The sequence below is a fragment of the Theropithecus gelada genome, chromosome 4 (genome assembly GCF_003255815.1).
Source record: "Theropithecus gelada isolate Dixy chromosome 4, Tgel_1.0, whole genome shotgun sequence".
Classification (NCBI taxonomy): domain Eukaryota; kingdom Metazoa; phylum Chordata; class Mammalia; order Primates; family Cercopithecidae; genus Theropithecus; species Theropithecus gelada.
Genome location: NC_037671.1, coordinates 13660746 through 13684599, shown reverse-complemented (window position 1 = coordinate 13684599; position 23854 = coordinate 13660746). Strand labels below are relative to the sequence as shown.

Here is a 23854-nt window from a genome sequence, read left to right as displayed (position 1 = left end):
CCTCTGCGAAGTCCCTCATCTCCGTGACGTCAGGAGGAGGCGGGGCCGACTTCCGGCCGGGTGGGTAGTGGCGCCGGCATCGCTTATGGTTGTGGGTTATGTACTACTAGGATAGAAGTTTTTGTTCAGGAAACAGCGGAACGAGCCTTTCTGTCGCTAACAGGGCAAGGAGGGGTGGGATTAGGGTTCGCGGTGACCTGTTCCAGCGGCGCAGCAGTCACTCTGCCTGGACGGACCCGGTGTGCTAGATGTGTCCGCGTTCCCGTCTGCCCGGGCCAGAATCCCCGCCCTGCACACTTTCTCTGCCCGCTTGCCTAACTCTGGGGTTCTGTTGTCCAGGGTTGCGGCACCTCCTGGGGAGGGAGCAGTGAGCCTTGTTTTTTTTTTTTTTTTCTTTTCTTTTTTTTGAGACGAAGTTTCGCTCTTTTTGCCCAGGCTGGAGCGCAGTGGCGCGATGTCGGCTCACCGCAACCTCCGCCTCCCGGGTTCAAGCAGTTCTCCTGCCTCAGCCTCCCGAGTAGCTGGGATTACAGGCATGCGCCACCACGCCTGGCTAATTTTTATTTTTTTAGTAGAAACAGGGTTTCTCCATGTTGGCCAGGCTGGTTTTGAACTCCCGACCTCAGGTGATCCGCCTGCCTCGACCTCCCAAAGTTGCTGCGATTATAGGCGTAAGCCACCGCGCCCGGCCAGAGCCTTCATGTGGAAGTTAGGAAGATAGAGTGAGCCTGAGCAACATATTTTGATGCCGTCTCTACAAAAATGTTTAAAAATCAGCTCGGCGTGGCGGCGCCCGCCTGTGTTCCCAGCAACTCGGAAGGCTGAGGTGGGATGATTGCTTGAGCCCAGGAGGCTGCAGTGAGCCTAGATCGTGCCACTGCACTCCAGCCTGGGGAACGAGCCAGACCCCGTTTCAAAGAAAAAAAAAGTCTTGTTCAATAAGGTTTAGAGATTCAGGTTTGTATTAGACATTACAGCTTTCCCACAAGCTCCGAACAGAGTAAATCTTGGTTCGTATAGTTCTCATAAACACTGTAGTAGGTCATTTGGTAAATGAGATGCATAGTCCATCCTTGTCAAATCTTAAGCCTCCATTTCAAGTGCAATACAGTGCTTCAGCGCTTAGACCCTTTTGTTTCCGATAACTTTTCTTCTCTGGTATTCTGAATTGTCAGTACATGTTAATTAATAGAGGCCGGTTTGAGTCTTGCGGAAATGATTTCACTTGGGATGCTTTGGTTGTCATTGCAGTGCAGGAAAGGCCTTGTCATCGTTAGAGATAGATAATCGGTGCCACGAAGAAAAAACACGGAGACAAAAGATCTCTCAGCAAGGCAATCTTTACTTTCTGCAGAAAGGGTGCTCAATTGCAGATAGACAATTGAGCGAGAGCACACCTGAACAAAGGCAAAGCAGACATACCTTACGCATTTGGGTTGTCCTTGCTGCTCTGTCCTGCATCCGTTGGCTGTAGCTGGACCTCATAATCTTAAACTGATAACCGATTTGCTAAATAGGCTGTGAGCTGGAACGTGCCTGTGAGCATGTCCCACAGTTACATAGGATAGGGCTTAACAAAGAGTTATTAGCACAAGGCAAGGAGGCTTGAAGTCAGTCAGTCTTTAAAAGAAACTATTGTTTCTAACACTTAGGATTTATTCTTTAACAAGAAGGGAAACTTTGAAGAGGAAACTTTTTACTTCCTATATCATCTGCCAGCTTTGTCAAGGCCAAATGTAAGCACTTCTCAGACACTGAAATGCTGTTGACAAACTAATTTTCAGTCTAGTGGAAATCCTTGTATTCACCCTTCTAAAATCATTCTTGGCTGGGTGCAGTGGCTCACGCCTGTAATTCCAGCACTTTGGGAGGCCGAGGCGGGCGGATCACTTGAGGTCAGGACTCTGTCTTAAAAAAAAAAAAAAGGCGGGACGCAGTGGCTCACGCCTGTAATCCCAGCACTTTCACGAGGTCAAGAGATCGAGGATCGAGACCATCCTGACCAACATGGTGAAACCCCTTCTCTACTAAAAATACAAAAATTAGCTGGATGTGGTGGTGTGTGCCTATAGTCCCAGCTGCTTGGGAGGGTGAGGCAGGAGAATTGCTTGAACTAGAGAGGTGGAGGTTGCAGTGAGCTGAGATCCCACCACTGCACTACAACGTGGGCAACAGAGTGAGACTCTGTCTCAAAAAAAAAAAAAAAAAAAGGCATTCTTTCTTTTACTCTGTACTGGTTATCTTCACTGTGTTACAAAAAGTCAAATTATTTTACGATTTAGATTACTTTTTTTGTAATGTGTAACTTTCCACCAGAGAACCACTAAGATTAGAGGAGTGTGAAGTGAGTGTCCTCTGGAGGTTAGACTAGATATTAATAAGCAGGACTCGTTGTTGTTGTTTTGAGACAGAGTCTCGCTCTGTTGCCCAGGCTGGAGTGCAGTGGCGCCATCTCAGCTCACTGCAAGCTCTGCCTCAGGTTCACGCCGTTCTCCTGCCTCAGCCTCCCTAGTAGCTGGGACTACAGGTGCCTGTCGCCACATCGAGCTAATTTTTTGTGTTTTTAGTAGAGATGGGGTTTCACCGTGTTAGCCAGGATGGTCTCGATCTCCTGACCTCGTGATCCACCCACCTCAGCCTCCCAAAGTGCTGGGTTAACAGGCGTGAGCCATGGCGCCCTGCGGGACATTTTAAGTTTCACATTTTATCTTTAAAAATGTGCCTTTATGCATTTTACTCGACAACATATCTGTTCATATTAATGCAAAAGTATTACGCTCTCAGCCAAAAATTTTTTAAAAAACACTAAAACTTTCAAAATCATGTTTTGTATATTGTTACTTCTGGAATGTCCCTGGTGCCCTGTCTCCTTACCCTAGGGACGTCTCAACAGCTGTTTGAGAAGTATTAATATTTGTTTAATACTTTTTAAAAATAAATTTTAGCTTATCACCATAAAAAGGTGATTATTTAGAATCTGTTACCAGGCTGTCACGCTTTTACTTGCTTAAGTAACTTTTGTTCCAACCAGGAATTTTAGAATATAGTTGGTTCTAGAATGGAAACCATGGTGTAAGCACCATGAACATAACTCAAAGTGGTTTTACTTTAAAAAGAAAAAAAAAACAAAAAAGAAAACCCCCAAAAACTTAGAAATCAGTGGAACCAATTATAGAGCTCAGAGAACTTAGACAACATCTAGTCCAGGTGTTACTAATCTGGGGGTTCTGGATCAGTTTCAGGGGTTTTGAATCCCATGAAATTATATGCAAATATGTGGATATACATTTTTGGAGGAGCGCATTAAGATTTTAAGGGAGGAGACCACCCCTCCTATTGTCTTACGCCCAATTTCTGCCTCCAAAGAAAGAAGTAGTAAAAACTAAAAGGCAGAAATGAAATCCAAAGGCAGCCCGGCGCCACACCCTGGGCCTGGTAAAGATCGACCCCTAACCTAATTGGTTATGTTATCTGTAGATTACAGATATTGTATAGAAAAGCACTGTGAAAATCCCTGTCCTGTCCTGTTCTGTTCCGTTCTAATTACCGGTGCATGCAGTACCCCCTGCTTGCTCAATCTACCACGACCCTCTCACACGGACCTTAGAGTTGTGAGCCTTTAAAGAGACAGGAATTGCTCACTCCAGGAGCTCGGTTGTTGGAGACATGAGTCTTGCCGAAGCTCTGGGCGAATAAAGCCCTTCTTTCTTTAACTTGGTGTCTGAAGGGTTTTGTCTGCGGCTTGTCCTGCTACAGTTTAAGTACTGTTTAAAAAGATTAGTTTAAAGGTACCTCATTAAGGGTAAAATGCAGTGATTCACTCTTAGGTTTAGTCTCAGGTTGTAAATGCTGAGATATGTCTGGAGAAGTGACTTTTTCAAGAACACACAGCTAAATAACAGAGCCAGTAATGCTGCTCTTTTTTATGTGTCCTCGGCCTTGAACATTCTCTTTAACAGAGAGGAAAGCAGCAGCATTTCATTTTATGCATGGCTGTGGCAGTAGTTTCAGATCTTAGATCGTGGATTTTCATTGTCTGAAGAAAGACAATGGAGAATTATATATCTGTTTAACTGGATTTGACCTGAGCATAACTTCCCATAAACCCTTCTATTCCCTTTCTAAACACAGGATGTAAAAAGCCATTTAATCTCATTCTTGTGAAATCTGCAGTTGCCAAGAAACAACCAATGTTGAGAGTTCATTAATCAACACTAAAGCAAGAGAGGATTATATTGTTTTGTAGCTTTGTTTGTAAATTATTGATTGAAAAGATTTTTGCACTTGAGCTATGCTCTGATTCATTCGTTCATTCAACAAGTATTTGTTGAGTGCCTAGCTTTGGTTTGCTAAAGTAAAAGCTAGTTTTTCTTCTTGGGTGGCGAGGGTGGTAAGGTGGATATCCTGGGGTAAAAGCAGGATACGGTAGAGAAAAAGCCCTGTTAGAAATACCACGAGAATCTCATATTCCTGCTGAATTCCCCTCCTTTCTCAGTGCGGCAGGTAGCAACTCTTAAATTCAAGGACTATGGAGGTTGCATGTGAATGTATTCCTGGAGGTTTTGGTCTCCTTTGTATTTCCCAGCACGAAGGGAAGTGGAGATAATGCTGTACTTGCCCTGAACCTGGCCAGTAGTGTGCCCTGAAATTTGCTTCACCCACTTCATGGGATTAATCTAGTTGAAACAGAAGGTTTGCATTTGGGGCTTTTAGCGAGCAGAACATCGCTTGTGAGTCCTTGTTACTGTCATCTCCAAGGCCTAAGTGTCCATCTTTACCCTGGGATCTTGCTTACAACCTTCTGTTCCATAGCTGCTGCCATCTTCCTAGGTGGTTTCAACATGATTACATCGACCTCTGTCTTCCTCAGCCTCCTTACCACCTCCTCAGTGTTCAACTTCCACGTTCCTTTCCAACTGCAGCCTCAATGCTTACCTGGTCCTAGCTATAATTGTGATTTTCTTTGTGTAAAATAAAGTCAGTCCTAAAATGAGAGAAGTAAAAAAAAAAAAAATTTACAGAAAAAGAATCTTTAACTGACATGTTTTATTGGCTGTCTAAGCTATAGTAGTTAGGAATTGTATTTTACCTGACATAACGATAGTGGTCTAAACAAGACATTAAGTAAAATAAACCAGCGGTAGGCCAATCTAGTGCTAGTGGAAGGAGTCCTTAGTCGTCAGTGACCCAGACTCATTCTGTCTTGGATCCCAGTATTCTTCTGCATGACTTCTTCCCTGATGTCACCTCAGTCCAAGATAGCTGCAGAGTTATTCTTTTTTTTTTTTTCCGAGACAGAGTCTCGCTTTGTCCCCCAGGCAGTGGCGCGATCTCGGCTCACTGCAAGCTCCGCCTCCCGGGTTCATGCCATTCTCCTACTTCAGCCTCCTGAGTAGCTGGGACTATAGGAGCCCACCACCACGCCCGGCTAATTTTTTTGTATTTATATAGAGACGGGGTTTCACTGTGTTAGCCAGGATGGTCTCGATCTCCTGACCTCGTGGTCCACCCGCCTCGGCCTCCCACAGTGCTGGGATTACAGGCGTGATCCACCGCGCCTGGCAGCTGCAGTTATTCTGACACAAACCATCGTATTTGTAATCATAGCACCAGACCTGGGGAGAGGGCAGAAGACAGAAAGGCCCCTTTCCAGCTAAGCAAATACCATTTTCCCACACAGCTTTCCCCTATCCCCTTCTACTAGTTCTGTTTACATCCTCTTAGCCAGACTGACCACCTGGCCACATCTTGCTGCAAGGGAGAAGCTAGGAAATGTAATGTTTTAGCTTGGGCCTATTGCTAGCCCAAGTGAAATCAGAATTGTTATTAAGGAAGAAAATAAACCAATATTGGGTGGCACTTAACAATGTCTGCCACAGCTGCTAATCAATAAAATCTCCCTTGAAGACATGGGGAAATCCACTCCGTATAAACTCCAGTATATCATCAATGCTAGTTGCCTTGCCTTGCCTTGCAGATACCGTCGGCCCTCAGAGTCTGTGGGTTCTGCATCCCTGGATTCAACCAATCGTGGGCTGAAAATACTTGGGAGGCAGGACACGGTGGCTCACGCCTATAATCCCAGCACTTTGGCCAAAGCAAGCAGATCTCCTGAGGTCAGAAGTTTGAGACCAGCCTGGCCAACATGGTGAAACCCCGTCTCTCCTAAAAATTAGCCAGGCATGATGGTGGGCGCCTGTAATCCCAGCTACTGGGGAGGCTGAGGCAGGAGAATCATTTGTACATGGAAGGCAGAGGTTGCAGTGAGGCGAGGTCATGCCACTGCCCTCCAGCCCGGGCAACATGGTGAAACCCTGTCTCTACTAAAAATACAGAAATTAGCCAGGCGTGGTGGCAGGTGCCTGTAATCCCAGCTACTGGGGAGGGTGAGGCAGCAGAATCACTTGAACCTGGGAGGTGGAGGTTGCAGTGAGCCAAGATCACACCACTGTACTCCAGCCTGGGTGACAGAGGGAGACTTCATCTCAAAAAAAAAAAAAAAAGAAAGAAAAGAAAAGAAAAAGAAAACCCAAAACTCAAAAAGTTTCAAAAAGTAAAACCTGAATTTGCCACATGCCGGAAACTACTGGTGAAGCCACATGAAGTAATATATAGCCATTGCATTAGATATTATAAGTAATCTAGACAGAATTTAAGGTTTATGGGAGGGTGGGTGTGTGTAGGTTCTTTGCAAACACTACACCATTTTATACTTGGGCATCCAAGGATTTGGGTATCTGAGGGGGATCCTGTAAACAATCTCATATGGATATGGAGGGATGAGTGTAGTAATGGCTCCACAACTGGTGAATGATTGAATGATCTGAATGTTTTGAATTCATCATGTTTGCTATTTTTCACATTACAGGTAAATAGAAAATACATTAAGAACTTAGTTATTAGCAAGCTGCAGGGAAATAGCCAAAGCCTAAGTGCCCCATATGGACTTAAAAGTTATCCGGAATTTTGACACTGTGTAACCTTGCTACTTAAAGTGGCGGGAGCTGGCTAATAAAGGCAGAATCTGAGGCTCCACTCCCAATCTGTCACGTTAGAGAACCTACATTTTAAACAAGTCCAGGTCATTTGAATGCACATCGAAGTTTGGGAAGCTTTATCATGCTTTTTAAAAAAAATACTGAACCAGAGAAATATTTCTTTAAAATTGTATCCTGTACTACTCTCATTAATGTAGGGTGTAAGAGAAAAGGAAGAGAGGAGAGAAGGGAGCGAGGGAGCACATTCTTCTCTGCCTCTTAATTTTGTAGCTAGTTGGATGATGCTTTCCACCTGCATGGGATTAAGAAAAGAAAAAGCCAGTAGGTGCTAGTTCCAATAGTTACTCTCAGCAGGTAGCTGAGGAGAGAAATGTATTTGTCTTAAGGTTTTAGTTACTAAAGTTTCCTCTTTTTTGTGTTGTGGTAAGGGATGGAGTGGAGACTATCCTTCATTGTCGACCAACACACCTACCCATTCTGTCCCTCCTTGGGGTTCTGCTGACTCCCCCTGGCCTGACAGTTGGTAGAGAGGGCTGGCAGGTAGAAGCCAGAAATTCCCCCAGGTGCCTCAGTACACCCCTCCCCCAACCACACCTTTGCCCCGTTTGTCAGGAAAGTCAAGCAATTAATTGCCTAGCAGGAATTGCCACTAAATGTAATTCTCTCAGATGTAGTTGCAAGACTTATTTGTCAGGGTTGAGAGGTTTTAGCCCACAAGCTGGAATTTTTGACGTGGGAATAAAAACTGGATTCTGCTCTCTTTTTGTAAAGTTTCTGGATAAATGGCCCAACGAGAGAGTTTTGCAGGTTTTGGCATAGCTCAACAAAATAACTATTACTGCTACTGGCAAAGGTGAGTGTTTTCCTCCTACTTTGAAAAGGAAAGCTGTTACTGTTCTATTTGCTACATAATTGTTGGTAACTTATGAACTATGGCTTTTTAAAAATTTATTTAAGTTCCGGGGTACAGATGCAGAACATGCAGGTTTGTTACATAGGTATACATGTGCCATGGTGGTTTGCTGCACCCATCAACCCATCATCTACATTAGGTATCAAACTATGGCTTTGAACACAGATGTTCAATTTATTGCAAACTTCCTGGAGAAAAGAAAGGGTTTGGGGGTTTGTGGATGATTCTGCATTGGTTGGTGACGATTCTCATTCCTGTAGTCTCCCATCTGCTATTAGAGTGAAGCAGGAGTTCCAGCCCAACCAGGGTTACCTCTATGGCAACTGGTATGCGCGACAGCACAGCTCATACCTTCTTTCTGGCTACAGCTATGGCTGTGCAGTGGATGGAAATGGACGGGACTGTTTTTCTGCACATGAGACTCCTGAACACACAGCTGGAACTCTGGTTATGCCTAAGGTATCCCTTGCTGGAATGAGTCTTGTGTCATTTGTGTGCCCAATAATAAACATCACTTTCCTATCTTCACACATCTGTGTCTTGTCATCCAAATTCCCACAGCATGGCTTTTGCTACCTGTTTTAATACTAGAGAGTAAAGCTGATAGCTTAAGAAAAATTTTTTATAGCTTTGTTGAGGTATAATACACAAAAAGTCTCTGTACGTGTTTAATTTATATGCTTTGCTGAGTTTGGACATGTGTAACCTAGAAGTGTTCACTTGCAGATAATTTCCCATTCTCTTCCAGAAACAAAACAAAAGCCTAATGAAGTCTTTGTCTAAATTCTTGCTACTAAATTTTAGATTATCATAATTCAATATATTTTACTCTTTAACACTTAATATAGGACAAAAGGTAGTTTTGGGGTTTGTTTTATAGCAGTTGGACATAAATACACTTTAAAAAGATATTTTAATAGTTTGAATTACTGAAGTGACATATTTCTCAAATCACACAAAGATGTATTGAAGTAAGGGAAAAGTTCCTCCTCAAACACCCCTCCTTCTTCCCCATTCCCTTCCCACTTAGAAGAAAGTACTGTGGAGTGGATCTATGTCTTCTAGATCTTTCTCCTGTACTCTTGTTAAATCAGTGTGGTTCGTCTTTCTGTTTTGGTAGTTAGGGGATGATTTAGGCAAGAATGAACTATGTAGTACATACTGGTTTGCTCTTTGCTTCTGCATAAGGAGACCTTTCTTTAAAAAATTGCACACTTATGGTCTGGGCAAGATAGCTCATGCGGGTAGTCCCAGCTACTTGGGAGACTGAGGCAGGATGGTCACTTGAGCTCGGGAGTTTGAGGCTGCAGTGAGCCATGACTGTGCCATTGTACTCCAGCCTGAGCAACAGAGTGAGCTCATTTAGACATAGTGTGATTTTTAGCTCATCCGTTATCTGAGATTTTAAATATTTTCAGGGCTTTAACAAACTTTTTTACTTATCTTCAAGCATTTGTCTGAGTGTTGCTTTTTTCCCCCAAGAATATATTTCTGGATGTGAAAGGGCTGGATTAAAGGATATAACATTAAAAATTTTTAATAGCAAATTACCTAAAGTCTGCATGAATTTGTACTTTTCATTATTGTGGTGGGTGTTCTTGCTACTCTACATTTCTCTGTGTATGATCAGCCAATCTAATAGGGCAGAGAGGCATTTGTCTATTATTGAGGGCAAATACCTCTTGAAATGTTTATTGGCATCTGTGTTATGTGACTTTGATATCCTCTTTCTAGTTTTTCTGTTGAGTTATGTCCCTCTTGCTTGACTGCGTAAGATATTAACATGTTAGAGAAATTAACATTTTGGAGTTTAAATGTTACGGACTTCCCCTACCCTGGCTTGTCTCCTAATATTCGGAGTGACACCGTTTGTGTGATCTTTGCCTTAAAACCGAAGTTGAATTTTATATCTAGTCCCTTGGCTTTTAAAACTTACATTTGTTTTATATTATGATATTTTACTGCCCAAACTTGCGTTTTCAATTTTTCTCAAGTCTGTTTTAGTTGTGCCTCTTGTATAAAATATCTTGTTAGATTTCTTGTCATTTTTTCCCCCTTTTGACCCAATTTGGGTTTTTCCCTTTTAACAAATGTTTGATATTGCAGCACTTAAAAAACAAAAATCTTTCACTACATTGCCTGAGGTTTTGGCACTCTTTTTTTTTTTTTTTTTTTTTCTTTCGCTTCTTCCCTTTTTGCTCTTTTTTGGGAGACAGTGTCTTTTGGTGGTCACCCTTATATCATTAAATAGAGAAGTATAAGAATGAGTATATTATCAACTTCAGAAACGAAAGTATTTCTTGATTTTTCATCACTCTTGAGAAAATTAAGAAATGAATATCCTTTTTTTCTCACCTGGCTACCCTTTCTCTCCATTCCTCTGTCCATTTTTTGTTGGCATATTCTGGGATTTTTATCTCACCCTCTAGCCAAATTATTACTATAACATGCATTTTTTTAATATAAGAATTATAGAAATATATTATCTTTTGTGGTTGTGGTGACCCCACTGTGCCGTCTGCCTGCCATCCTGCTGGGTGTTCCCTGTTGGGAAGCTGCTGAGCAAAATTAAAGATGATAAGGCTCCGTGGTGGTGCTCTTTTACTCACACGTCCCCATTTTGGTCTTCTCTAATAAAGCGTGTCCTCTCCAAGATGTCCTAGTTATTCCCTGCTTCCCCCAATGTGCTGTGCCTCTGTCCATAACCTTTATCTCCCCAGGTTAAAGGGGAGATCTCCAGTCCTCTCCTTTACATTTTGACATTGTGGAGGTGGGTGTCTCCAAAATGATTCTCAGGTCTTTGTGGTCCATCAGAATGCTTTCCCAGACTATCTCTAGCTGAGGAAAGCCTTTTATAAATGTGCTTTTGTTTAAAGGCAGCCAGCTGCATACACAGCGCAGGTGGCCCTCAGACCAGAGAGAATGCTCTGTCTCCAGATAGTTCCTGCTTCCCTCATCCTGGTCATTTAGCATCCACATTTACCAGAACACACATTGAAAGGAGGAAATGTGAGCTTACTTAGTCTTGTATTATAGGAGAGGACTTATGGAAGTGTGGATTCTGGGTGTTTTAGCCATTTCTTTCTTTCCTTCTTATATAACTAGTTTTTAGAAATGATGTCTTGCTCTTTTGCCCAGGCTAGAGTACAGTGGTGCCATCATAACTCACTGCAGTCTTGATCTCCTGGGTTCAAGTGGTCCTCCTGCTTCAGCCTTCCAAGTAGCTGAGACTATCGGCTGCATGCCACCATGCCTGGTGTCTTAGCCATATCTAAGTAGAAAAAAGACACAGATTGTCTTTTGAAATTTATGGTAACTATATAACCTATTTTCCAAACCTCAATATATTTCAGAGTGAAGAGGAGGCATACTTTCAGATAGACTGAAAAGTCTTTGGCTCTTAGTATCTTGTCATTCTTATTAGCAAGAGAAGCTTAATTAGGTGCCAGGAGCTAGATCAGCCCTTTCTTGATAGAATGATTCCTTGGAATAGCTGGCCATCCTTAAAAATACAGGTTCCCAACAGGTCTACATAGAGGAATCATAAAAACATATGCTGCCCCAGTAGAGCCAACAGGCTCTGGGTTAACCAACCAAGATTTACTTTGGGAGTGCCTCTGCAGTTTACTTCTCTCATTATGTAAGAATATGATTGGTTTGCTTTGCTGTAGCCTCTGCATTTTCTTGAGCACCTAATGTCCTGGTTCTTAGCTGAGCCACGGGTTTGAGGACGTGATTAGAAGGCCATGAGGAAAACGTGTTCATGGAGACTTTACAGATTGTCTTCTGGAAGGAGGAGCAGAACTCGAGGTACAGGCATGTAGTACAGGAAATAAGGAGCCTGGATTCCAGGGTCCCTGCTGTCTGGTTCCTAGCTCAGGCTCTAGGATGCTAGTTAGGTCCCAGAAAATCCAGGGGCCAGAGGCCCTTGTTAGGCTGGCTCCTCTTTGTGACATTTCTTCTGTGACTCAGTTTACTTCTTTCATAATTGTACTGTCACCTAAAGATTCTTTGAATCAAATTCAAAAGTTGATTTAAAGAGATTAATTTTCAATATTATTTTTATTTTAGGTAGTTTTTTTGAGAGCTAGAGTTTTTCCCAATCAAGTATGTATTGATATTAAACCTTTAAGTGAAATTATTTTCTCATGAGATAATTTTTTGTTGCAGGAAACCACACCTCTAGCTGAAAACCAAGATGAAGACCCACTAGAAGGTAACATAAACCTTGTACTGAAGTGGTTGGAAACAAAACCCCATTTCCTGGTTTCTCATTCACTCAGCTTGCTAGAAACTGGGAGGTTCTATTGGAAAATTCCAATGTAGGTTGCCTAAGCCATATGCTTCAGTAATTTTTCTTGTTTTTAGAAACTGGTTCTATGGGAACAACTTTAGCTGAGCCACCTCTTTGGGTCTTTCTGAAGGACTGAGAAAAGGGGACATTCCCAAACAATAACAAGCCAATACATTTTTCTTAAGCTCCATTTCCTCTATAAGTTTAGACTTTGAGGAAAATTATGCTTTAATTCTGTTTTTCAAGTGTGGAGAGCATGAGGTAATTGCTGTGGCCTCAGGATTATTGGATCCTGGGGTACCCGATAAGATGGCACTGTAGTGTCAGTCTGTGTGGTGCTTCCTGTACTTCTCAATTTGTTTTGGAAAGAACAAAGTTTGTCTGCCTGGGGACAAACACTCTGAATGTGTCTTATTTGAGGAAGGGAAAAAATGTTTTCTTCTTTTACTTTAAGTAATGGGAAAGAAAACTAGAGGAGAAATACAGAGAACACTGTTGCCTTTTTCTTATCACATGTCTGTCTTATCACATTTGTCTCGTTTCTCTCTCTTGCCCAAACCCCTGCCCCTACCAGACAAACCCACCCACTGCCTTATGACTTTATCAAAGAAGGGAGCATGTTGTTATCAGTCTTTGTAGCCCCTGTGACTAATTCAGAGTTCGCATGTTGGTAGGTGCTCAGTGTTTACATCAAATTGGTGTTGAAAAGAAATCTTCATATGCTATTGAGCAGTTCTAGTTTTTAGTACTTTGATTTAAACATGAGTAAAGGGTGCTTATTTAAACTTTCTGGGATTTCTTTCAGGTTAAGTGTGAGTCTCTTCCTGCCTTCATCAGTTATGCAATTTATTAAAATTGATGCAGAATTTCTTCCTCCTTAGTTCAGCTAAATCTGGGTCCTTGTCTCATGACCAGGAAAAATTAGGCATGCGAACACATTGAAGGATGAGGAGAATGGAATTAATTAAGCAAAAGGAAAGCTCTTAACAAAAAAGAGGGATCCAAAACACAGGTTTCCACCTCACAAATTGAATACCAGGCTACCACACACAAGTTGAAAAGGCCAGGCTCCTCCCCTGCATAAGGTGTGAATTCCTGGTGGCTCCTCCTCATTCTTCCAGTGTGCATGTGGGCCCTTAGTCTGAGCCACTCCACATTGATTTATTTCCCTTACTGCACATGTGTTAAGGGATGGAATTTTTCACTGTGCGCATGTTTAGCCAAACCCCCTGTGCACAATGACTTGGGCAGGTTGGAGGTTCTTCAGGGACCCTTCCCTATTTGCCTAGGCATTTGGCTGTCCCCTGTCTCTATCAAAATAATAGAGGTAAAGGTCTGCTTTTTGGATACAGATTGCCACAGGCTTCAGATCCCACCTACTAGCTCTGTAGTTCCAGACAAATTAATCTCTAGTGTGTCTGCTTCGCTTTCTGTAAAGTGGGGACATTGTTACCTTTCTCATAGGAAGTGTGGGCATGCTAGGTCTAAAGTACTTTTAGGTGGTTAAACAGCTTCTGCCATGTGATAACCACTCAAGTATTGGCTGGTCATCTATCTGGCACAGTACTGGTCAGTAGAAATGTAATGCAATTGCACCTCAAGGAACTAGAAGACAGGAACAAAGTAAACCCAGAATTAGTAGGAGAAAAGAAATAATAAAGACTATAGCGAAAATAAATAGAAACTAGAAAAACAATACAAAAGATCAACGAAATGAAGGGTTGGTTTCTTTAAAAGATAGTCAACAAACCTTTAAGAACAAAAGAAACTCAAAATCAGATGGAAAAGGAGACATTACAACTGATACCACATAAATACAAAGGAACATAAAAGACAATTATGAACAATTATACATCAGTAAATTGGATAACATAGAAGAAATGAGTAAATTCCTGGACACATAGAATCTACTACCTACCAAGATTAAATTGTGAAGAAATAGAAAACCTGAACAGACCAATAATGAGGAAGGAATTGAAACAGTAATAAAAAGCCTCCCATCAGGCCAGGCCTGGTGGATAATGCCTGTAATCCCAAGCACTTTGGGAGCTGATGGGGGAGGATCATTTGAGTCCAGGGGCTTGAGACCAGTCTTGGCAATACAGTGAGACCTTACCTCTACCAAAAATTTTTTTAAAAGCTGGGTATAGTAGTATGTGCCTGTAGTCCCAAATATTTGAGAGGCCGAGGTAGGATTACTTGTGCCCAGGAGGTCGAGGCTTAAGTGAGCCATGAATGTGCCACTGCATGTCAGCCTGGGTGACAGAGTGAGACCCTGTCTCAAAAAGTCTCCCATCAAAGAAAAGCCCAGGTCCTGATAGCTGGCTTCACTGTTTAATTCTACTAAACATTTATTTTTCATTTTATTTTTTGTAGAGGTGGAGTCTCACTTTGTTGCTCAGGTTAGTCTCAAACTCTTGGGCTTAAGCGATCTTCCCAGCTCTGCCTCCCCAAGGGTTGGAATTACAGGTTGGAATTACAGTTACTATGCCCGGCCCCCAAACATTTAAAGAAGAACTAATGCCACGTCTTAAACTACTCCAAAAAATCAAAGATGAAATACGTTGAAACTCATTTTATGAAGCCAGCATTACTCTGATATCACAACCAGAAAAGGACACAACAAGAAAAAACTACAGCCAGTACTCCTGATGAACATAGATGCAAAGGTCCCCAACAAAATACTAGCAAACTGAATTCAATAGCGCAATAACAAAATCATCTGTCATGAACAAGTGGTATTCATCCCAGGGATGCAAGGATGGTTTAATATACACGAATTAATAAACACGATACATCCCATTATCCCATCAACAGAATGAAGGACAAAAACCATTATTTTTCTTTTCTTTCTTTTCTTTTTTTTCCTGGAGATAGGGTCTCACTCTGTCACCCAGGTTGGAGTGCAGTGGTGTGATCTTGGCTGCAACTTCTGCCTCCTAGGCTCAACCAATCTTCCCATCTCAGCCTCCCAAGTAGCTGGGACCACAGGTGCATGCCACCATGCCCAGCTAATTTTTTGTATTTTTGGTAGAGACAGGGTTTCGCCATGTTGCCCAAGCTGGTCTGGAACTCAGCTCAGGTGATCTGCCCGCCTCAGCCTCCCAGAGTTCTGGGATTTACAGGCATGAGCAACTGCGCTTGGCGATCATTTCAGTAGATGCAGAAAAATCATTTGACAAAATTCAGTATCTCTTCATGATAAAACCTTTCAACAAATTAGGTATAAAAGGAGTGTACCTCAATACAATAGAGGCCATATAATAAACTCACAGCTAACATTGCACTGAACGGGGAAAAATTGAAAGCTTTTCCTCTACAATCTGAAACCGGATAAGGATGCCCCCTTTCACTACTTCTATTCATCATAATAGAAGTAGCTGTAATAGTCTAGCCAGAGCAATTAGGCAAGAGGGAGAAATAAAAGGTTCCCAGGTTGGAAAGGAAGAAGTGAAATTGTCCTTGTTTGACAATGACATGATGTGTTATACAGGCATACCCTCATTTTATTGTAGTTCACTTTATTATGTTCCACAGATACTATGGTTTTTTTGGTTGTGTGTGTGTGTGTGTTTTTTTTTTTTTTAAACAAGTTAGAAGTTTATGGCAGCCCTGAACTGAGCAAGTGTATCTGTGCCATTTTCCCAACAGTATGTGCTCATTTTGTTAGCACTGTTTAGCAATAAGTTATTTTTTTCTTTTTTTTGGAGACAGTCTTACTCTTTGTCACCCAGGCTGGAGTGCAGTGGCATGATCTCGGGTCACTGCAACCTCCGTCTCCGGGTTCAAGCGATTATTCTGCCTCAGCCTCCTGAGTAGCTGAGATTAGAGGCACCTGCCACCACACCCAGCTAATTTTTGTATTTTTAGTAGAGACGGGGTTTCGCCATGTTGGCCAGGCTGGTCTCGAACTCTTGATGTCAGGTGATCCACCCACCTCGGCGTCCCAAAGTGCTGGAATTGCAGGCGTGAGCCACTGTGCCTGGCAGCAATAAACTATTTCTTAAGGTAATTACATTGTAAACAAATTTATTCTTTTTGTTTTTTTTAGTTTTATTTTTGAGATGGAGTCTTGTTCTGTTGCCAGGCTGGAGCACAGTGGCATGATCTCTGCTCACTGTAATCTCCACCTCCTGGGTTCAAGTGATTCCCCTGCCTCAGCCTCCCAAGTAGCTGGGACTATAGGCGTGCACCACCACGCCTGGCTAATTTTTTGTATTTTAGTAGAGGTGGGGTTTCACCATGTTCGCCAGGATGGTCTCAATCTCCTGACCTCGTGATCTGCCTGCCTCAGCCTCCCAAAGTGTGGGGATTAGAGGCGTGAGCCACTGTGCCTGGCCAAATTTGTTCTTTTAAAAATTTTTTTTTTTTTTAAATAGAGACAAGGTCTTACCGTGTTGCCCAGGCTGGTGTAGAACTCCTGAGCTCAAGTGATTCTCCAGCCTCGGCTTCCCAAAGTACTGGGATTACAGGCATAGGCCACCATGCCCGGCCAATATAAACAACTTTCATATGCACTGGGAAACCAAAAAATTCATGTGACTTGCTTCATTGCAATATTCATTTTACTGCAGTGGTTAGGAACTAAACCTGCAATATCTCCAAGGTATGCCTGTAAAGAAAATCCTACAGACTCTGCCAAAAAACTGTTAGGTCTAATAAACTTATTAGTTTTGTATCCTGTTACTTTACTACACAAAATTGTTTCTATACACTAATAACTATTTGAAAAAGATAACAAAAAAAATCCCATTTACAATAGCTTTAACAAAAACTTAAGAGTAAATTTAACCCGGGAGGCGGAGCTCGCAGTGAGCCGAGATTGCGCCACTGCGCTCCAGCCCGGGTGACAGAGCGAGACTCCGTCTCAAAAAAACAAAAAAAAAAAGTAAATTTAACTGAGGTGAAAGATGTCTATACTGAACACTAAAAAGTGTAGATGGAAGAAACTGAAGATACAAAAGATACCTCATGCTTATGGATTAATGGATTAAGAGAATGAATATTATTAAAAAGTTCATACTACCCAAAGTGATCTACAGAATCAATGCAATCTCTTTTATTTATTTATTTTTTTTGAGACAGAGTCTAGCTCTGTGGCCTAGGCTGGAGTGCAGTGGCCTGATCTCAGCTCACTGCAAGCTCCGCCTCCTGGGTTTACGCCATTCTCCTGCCTCAGCCTCCCGAGTAGCTGGGACTACAGGTGCCTGCCACCTCGTCCGGCTAGTTTTTGTACTTTTTAGTACAGATGGGGTTTCACCATGTTAGCCAGGATGGTCTCGATCTCCTGACCTCGTGATCTGCCTGTCTCCCAAAGTGCTGGGATTACAGGCTTGAGCCACCGTGCCCGGGTTGTTGTTTTTTTTCAGGCAGTCTCACTGTGTTGCCCAGGCTGGAGGGCAGTGGTGTTTGATCTCAGCTCACTGCAACCGCCTCCTCCAGGGTTCAAGCAATTCTCCTGCCTCAGCCTCCCAGGTAGTTGGAATTACAGGTGCCCACCACGCCCGGCTAATTTTTGTATTTTTGGTAGAGACAGGGCTTCTCCATGTTGGCCAGGCTGGTCTTGAACTCCTGACCTCAGGTGATCCACCAGCTTTGGCATCCCAAAGTTTTGGGATTACAGGCATGAGCCATTGTGCCCAGCCAGATTCAATGTACTCTCTATCAAAATACCAATGACATTTTTCATAGAAATAAGAAAAAATGACCGAGTGTGCTGTGGCTCACGCCTGTAATCCTGGCACTTTGGGAGGCTGAGGTGGGAGGATCACGTGAGGTCAGGAGTTCAAGAGCAGCCTGGTCAACATGGTGAAACCCCATCTCTATTAACAATACAAAAATAGCCCTAATCGTGGACTGCTGGGTGAGCAGCAGTCCTGCGTGAATGCACACGCACAAGTTGCCCCGCGGCGCCCCACGCGATATCGGCCAGGACCCTGGGAGGCCGTCTACCCCGTTTTCAGCGGGTAGCTGGGGCCAGGTAAGTGACCGCGCAAGGACCCAGGATCCCCGGGTTGCGCTCTACGCAGCGAAAGGGCCGCTCACCCTGTTGAGAGCCGGTGGGCAGGGCACCTCCGGGCTTGGAAGAGGGTGGTCCAGCACTGTCGGTCCCACTCCTCGAGGGTGGTCCAGCACTGCCGGTCCCACTCCTCGGCGCGGTCAGCGTCTGCCTTTGCCAAACCCGGAAAGAGCTCACCAGGTCTAGGACAGCCTGAAAGACCAAAGATGAATGTTGGGTAGGATGTGGAGAAAAGAGCCCTTGCATACTGTTGGTGGGAATGTAAATTGGTACAGCAATTATAAAAAGTATGGCGTTTCCTCAAAATATTAACAGTAGAACTACTATATGATCCAGCAGTCCCACTATTGGGCATATATCCAGAGGAAATGAAATCAGTATGTTAGAGGGACATCTGTACTTCCGTGTTTATTGCAGCACTATTCACAATAGCCAAGATATAGAATCAAACTAAGTGCCCATAAGTGGATGAGAGAGAGAGAGAGAGAGAGAGAGATTTCTTTATATATATAGTATATATAAAGAAAATATGTATATATACAATAGAATACTATTAAACTATAAAAATGATGAAATCTTGTCATTTGTGGCAACATGGATGAACATGGAGGACGCTATGTTAAGTGAAATAAACCAGGCACAGAAGAACAAATGCCATATGATTTCACTCATGTGGAATCTTAAAAAGCTTATTTCATAGCAGTAGAACATAGAATGGTGGTTATTAGAGGCTGGGGTAGTTGCAGGGAGAGAGTGATAGGGAGATGTTGGTCAAAAGATAGAGAATTTCAGTTAGCTAGGAGGAACACCTTTCAAGAGATTTATTGTAGGCTGGGCGCGGTAGCTCACGCCTGTAATCCCAGCACTTTGGGAGGCCGAAGTGGGTGGATCACGAGGTCAAGAGTTTGAGACCAGCCTGGCCAACATGGTGAAACCCCGTCTCTACTAAAGATACAAAAAATTAGCGAGTGTGGTGTCGCGCGCCTGTAATCCCAGCTACCCAGGAGACTGAGGCAGGATAATTGCTTGAACCTGGGAGGTGGAGGTTGCAGTGAGCTGAGATCACACCATTGCACTCCAGCCTGGGCAACAAGACCAAAACTCCGTCTCAAAAAAAAAAAAATTATATGTAATATATAATATGTATATAATATATAATATGTATATTATATATTATATATAATATACATATGTATGCAGTATATTATATATAATATAGAGTATATACTATAGTATATATATTTACTCTATATATTATAGCATGGTGACTATAGTTAATGAAGAAATATAGTGAAAAATACAGGTTAATTCGAAGGTAGTGAGTTATCGCAATTGGTTGTTCAGTCAGTTGCAGATTGAATTTTTTGTTCTACTCTTTGCTTCTTACTGCTGCATTTGACTAGTCTTTAAAAAAAAAAAAAGGAAAAATAAAGAAAAATACTTAGTGGATATTCAGTGTTTCTACCACAAAAATGAAAAATGATAACTATGTGAGGTAGTTATTTGATCATTTGATCATTCCACAATGAACATATACTTGAAACATTGTTATATGTGGTAAATACATACAGTTTTCTCTGTCAGTCTGAAAATGTAGAAATTAAAAAATAGACAATGAGAAACACAAAACTATCCATGTGGGTAATTTTAAATTTTTTAGTAGCCAAATTAACCAACTCAAGAGATAGGTGAAATTAATAATGTTTCTTAACCTAATATCTGTTATGGACTGAATTTGTGTTCCTCTCCCTCGCCAAATTCATATGTTGAAACCCTCACTCCCAATGTGATAGTTTTAGGAGGTGGATCTTTAGGGAGATGATTAGGATTAGGTGAGGTCATGAGGGTGGAGCCCTCATGAATGGAACTGGTGACCTTACAAGAGTCACGAGGGAATTTGATTCCTCTCTCTGCCCTCTGCCATGTGAAAATATGACTTCTGGGCAGTGTGCAACCCAGAAGAGGGTCCTCACCAGAACCCAACTATGCCAACACCTTGATTTTGGACTTCTGGTTTCCAGAACTATGAGAAATAACTGTGTGTTGTTTACAAACTACTCAGTCTCTGATATGTTGTTAGCAGCCCAAACTAAGACAATATCCAAAATATTATTCCAACATGCAATCAATATAAAAACAACTTTTTTTTCCATCAAATCTTTGAAATGCAGCATATACTTCTTCTATCGTTTTTCTTTTAATGGCCACCCCCTCACCTGCATATTGAGGGGACCCTTATTCTGAGGGCTCTTCAGACATTACCTTCAAGCAGATTTTTAAATTGTTCCTATTGTGGTGAAATACACATAACATAAAACTTACCATCTTGACTTTTAAATGTATCACACTTGATCTTAGCCAAAAGGCCAAGAAGCAATAGACTTTTAAATGTATCAGTGGTATTAAGTACATTAATAATGTTGTGTAACCATTACCATTCATCTCCAGAACTCTTCATTATATAAACTGAAACTCTATACCCATTAAATAACAACTCTTCACTCTCCCTTCCCTCATCCGCTGTCAACCACCATTCTGCTTTCAATGTGGTATATATTTTATCCTTACATCACATTTCAATGAGGGCCAGCAATGCTCAATAGCTGCATGTGGCTAGTGGCTACTGTGTTGGACAACATTGGTCTAGAAGATGCACAGGTTTAGGGATAATATAATTAGTTTGTCTTAAAAAGGCTTCTATTATAGTTTTGGTCAGCATCACTGGAAGGGCAGAGATCATATAATCCGGGGCTTGGAGCTGACCACACTGTGTCTGTTTTCTTGGCCACAGGTTAAGTGGAGAGCATGCTCATAAGCATATAATCCTAACTCCTCTTTCCCCACCCGGGGCATGCAGTCAGGGACCCGTTAGCAGACAACTGCCCATAACGCTAAAGGAAAGGAACCGGGGACAGAAGTATAAGAAAATTTCAGAATGTTTAGGGGGAAAAAAGGGAAACATCTACTTTTATGACCAGAAATGCTCAAAGGAAAGATGACTCAAAAGGAATGGGAAACTCTAAAGAATAAGAATCAGACAACACAATCATGAATGACTCCAGTGAAGAAAAGTGACAAGTAGCTCATGAAATGAATATGATGACTAAAGCCTATTTGACCATTTTGGTTCTAAAATGATAAATACAGAAGGGTACTGCATTAGTCTGCTAGGGCTACTGTAACAAAATACCATAGACTGGGTGGTTTAAACAAAAATTTATTTTCTTACCGTTCTGGAGGCTGGAAATCCAATATACGGGGTCTGGCTAATTTGGTTTCTGGCGAGGGCTCTCTTCTTGGCTTGCAGACAGCAGCCTTCTTGTTGTTTCCACACTTGACCTCTTTATGCATACATTGTAGGAGAGAATGTGAGCAAGTTCTCTGTTCTTTTTTTTTTTAAAATTATTTTTATATTTTGTAGTGATGCGGTCTCAATATGTTGCCCAGGCTGATCTCAAACTCCCAGACTTAAGCAATTCCCTGGTCTCAGCTTCCCAAAGTGTTGGGGTTACAGGTGTGAGCTGCTGTGTCCTGCTTGCTGTCTCTTTTTGTAAGGGCACTACTTCTATCAGACCAGCACCCAACACTTATGACTTCATCTAACCTCCTAGAGGCCCCATCTCCAAATGCCTTCACATTGTGGGGGTTAGGCTTTTAATAGAAGAATTTTGTGGGGCAAAGATTTAGTCCTTAATAGACATACAGATGAATAGCATGAACCCATATGAGTATAGGAAGCAAATTATGATCCACAAGGAACTGAGGCTTGCAAAAATTACAAAGGAAAACATAAAAGGCTTCTTCAGTTACGTTCAGTACAAGGAGAGGAAAAAAATAGATTACGTTAAAAAAAACTACTGACCTTGAAAGCCTTGGAAAGCTCTGGAAACCTGGCAACTTGGGCTGAAAATCCAGGTTTAATACGTTCGCAATAACACCACCATCTCGTCACAGGGTTCCAGGTTTCAGAGATGGAAGGCCGAGTCCTCCTGTGTTTCTGAATTAGTTGCTGTATAAAATTTATTCACTTACATTAGTGTGTTAACTGAGCAGTTAAAGTAGCATGTTTATTTTTACAAACCCCTGTCTAAGGAGCCCTTGGCTTGGTTCATTGTTTGGCATTGTGTCTACCTGGCACCTGCCAGAAACATGGCAGTCATTCTTGACCTTCCTTTTTCCCTTTCCTCCCAAATTGAATCCATCCCCCAGGCATCTCAAATCTGTCCATTTTTTTCCTCCATCTCTTCTGTCAGATGGATGCTCATTGAGTTTGATGATACTACTACTTTTATAGCTTAAATTTCTATTTTCAAGCTTATTGAAAGGAAATACAGAATTTACGAATTTTTTTTTTTTTTTTTTTTTTGAGACGGAGTCTCGCTCTGTCGCCCAGGCTGGAGTACAGTGGCCGGATCTCAGCTCACTGCAAGCTCCGCCTCCCGGGTTCACGCCATTCTCCTGCCTCAGCCTCCCGAGTAGCTGGGACTACAGGCGCCCGCCACCTCGCCCGGCTAGTTTTTGTATTTTTAAGTAGAGATGGGGTTTCACCGTGTTAGCCAGGATGGTCTTGATCTCCTGACCTCGTGATCCACCCATCTCGGTCTCCCAAAGGGAATTTAGGAATTTTAACCTTTACTATCTGCAATACTTCCTGCAAATGCTTTCTAAAAGCTTTCTAATTTTAAACTATTTCTAGTATGTGTCCTTGTAAAACTCTATCTTTTTCATATCCATGATTGGATTCTGCAGATCCACATCTTCATTTGAATATTGAGGAATCAAACCAAGAGTTTATGGTGAAAAGTGAAGAACTCTACGACTCCCTCATGAATTGCCACTGGCAGCCTCTGGACACAGTTCACTCCGAAATTCCGGATGAGACCCCGAAGTGAAGCGAGGTGTTCATTAAACTCTGCAATTACCATACTAATTTTGTCTTCTTTTGTTTTGGAAAAAAGTAGTTCTCCCAGGAAGGCACTGGAGTCTGTATATAAAAACCAACTTCCAGGGCTTATGTGTGATTGACATCAGAGAACATTAATGTAAATAAACTTTGCCAGCACATCTGTTCCTGGAAGTGTTATAGTAAGTGCCGGAAGAGCTCACGTGGTGATCATGGTAGAGCAAGCTGTGCCGTAAAACCCTTGGAAACAGGTTTAATATGAGGTGGGCTTGAGCTGAACTGATTGTGGCATTGGCTACTCTGATATGATTTGCTGCTTTCGCTAACTTCAAACTCTCATGGAGAGAAATTGTATCCAAAGACAGTGCATGGTTTCTTGCTTGTGTCTTGTCTAGAAAATGTTAGTTAGAACTGGATGTTTGATCTCCGTTTCCTGGCCCCATGAGAGAGAGAGATGTGGCAGTAGAGACTCAATTGAACAGAAAGATTCCTAAGCATGGAAAAAAATTTGCTTGATCCAAACAGCCTGTCAACTTTCTAAGACAGAGGAATTAGGCCCTCATGAAAGCCAGCCAATGTGTATATTGACTGTGCTCCTTATAAAATGTCTTTTTTTTTTGTCCTGAAGATGATCATTGTGTCCTGTTTTATTGTTTTGCTGTGGATGGATACTTTAGTGACCCCTGGGACTGATCTGACTGAGTTGACTGCTAGAAGACTGATTGCT

General features: G+C 42.1%; 1 protein-coding gene across 1 annotated transcript; it reads left to right on the top strand.

Annotated features, from left to right (window-relative positions):
* The first annotated feature begins 54 nt into the window (after positions 1–54).
* Positions 55–23154, top strand: C4H6orf52 (chromosome 4 C6orf52 homolog). The gene is made up of 5 exons (XM_025383727.1): positions 55–164; positions 7770–7851; positions 8172–8370; positions 12082–12127; positions 22974–23154. The coding sequence occupies exons 2-5, from the start codon at positions 7781–7783 to the stop codon at positions 23114–23116; spliced, it is 459 nt and encodes a 152-aa protein (XP_025239512.1). The 5' UTR covers positions 55–164; positions 7770–7780; the 3' UTR covers positions 23117–23154.
* Positions 23155–23854: the final 700 nt, after the last annotated feature.

What these genes read in the sequence shown, in the direction of transcription:
- C4H6orf52 (XM_025383727.1), top strand. Translation starts at nt 7,781, where the DNA reads ATGGCCCAACGAGAGAGTTTTGCAGGTTTTGGCATAGCTCAACAAAAT. An exon ending in TATTACTGCTACTGGCAAAG is followed by an intron (nt 7,852 to 8,171) that starts GTGAGTGTTTTC and finishes TCATTCCTGTAG; the next exon opens with TCTCCCATCTGCTATTAGAG. An exon ending in AGATGAAGACCCACTAGAAG is followed by an intron (nt 12,128 to 22,973) that starts GTAACATAAACC and finishes TGGATTCTGCAG; the next exon opens with ATCCACATCTTCATTTGAAT.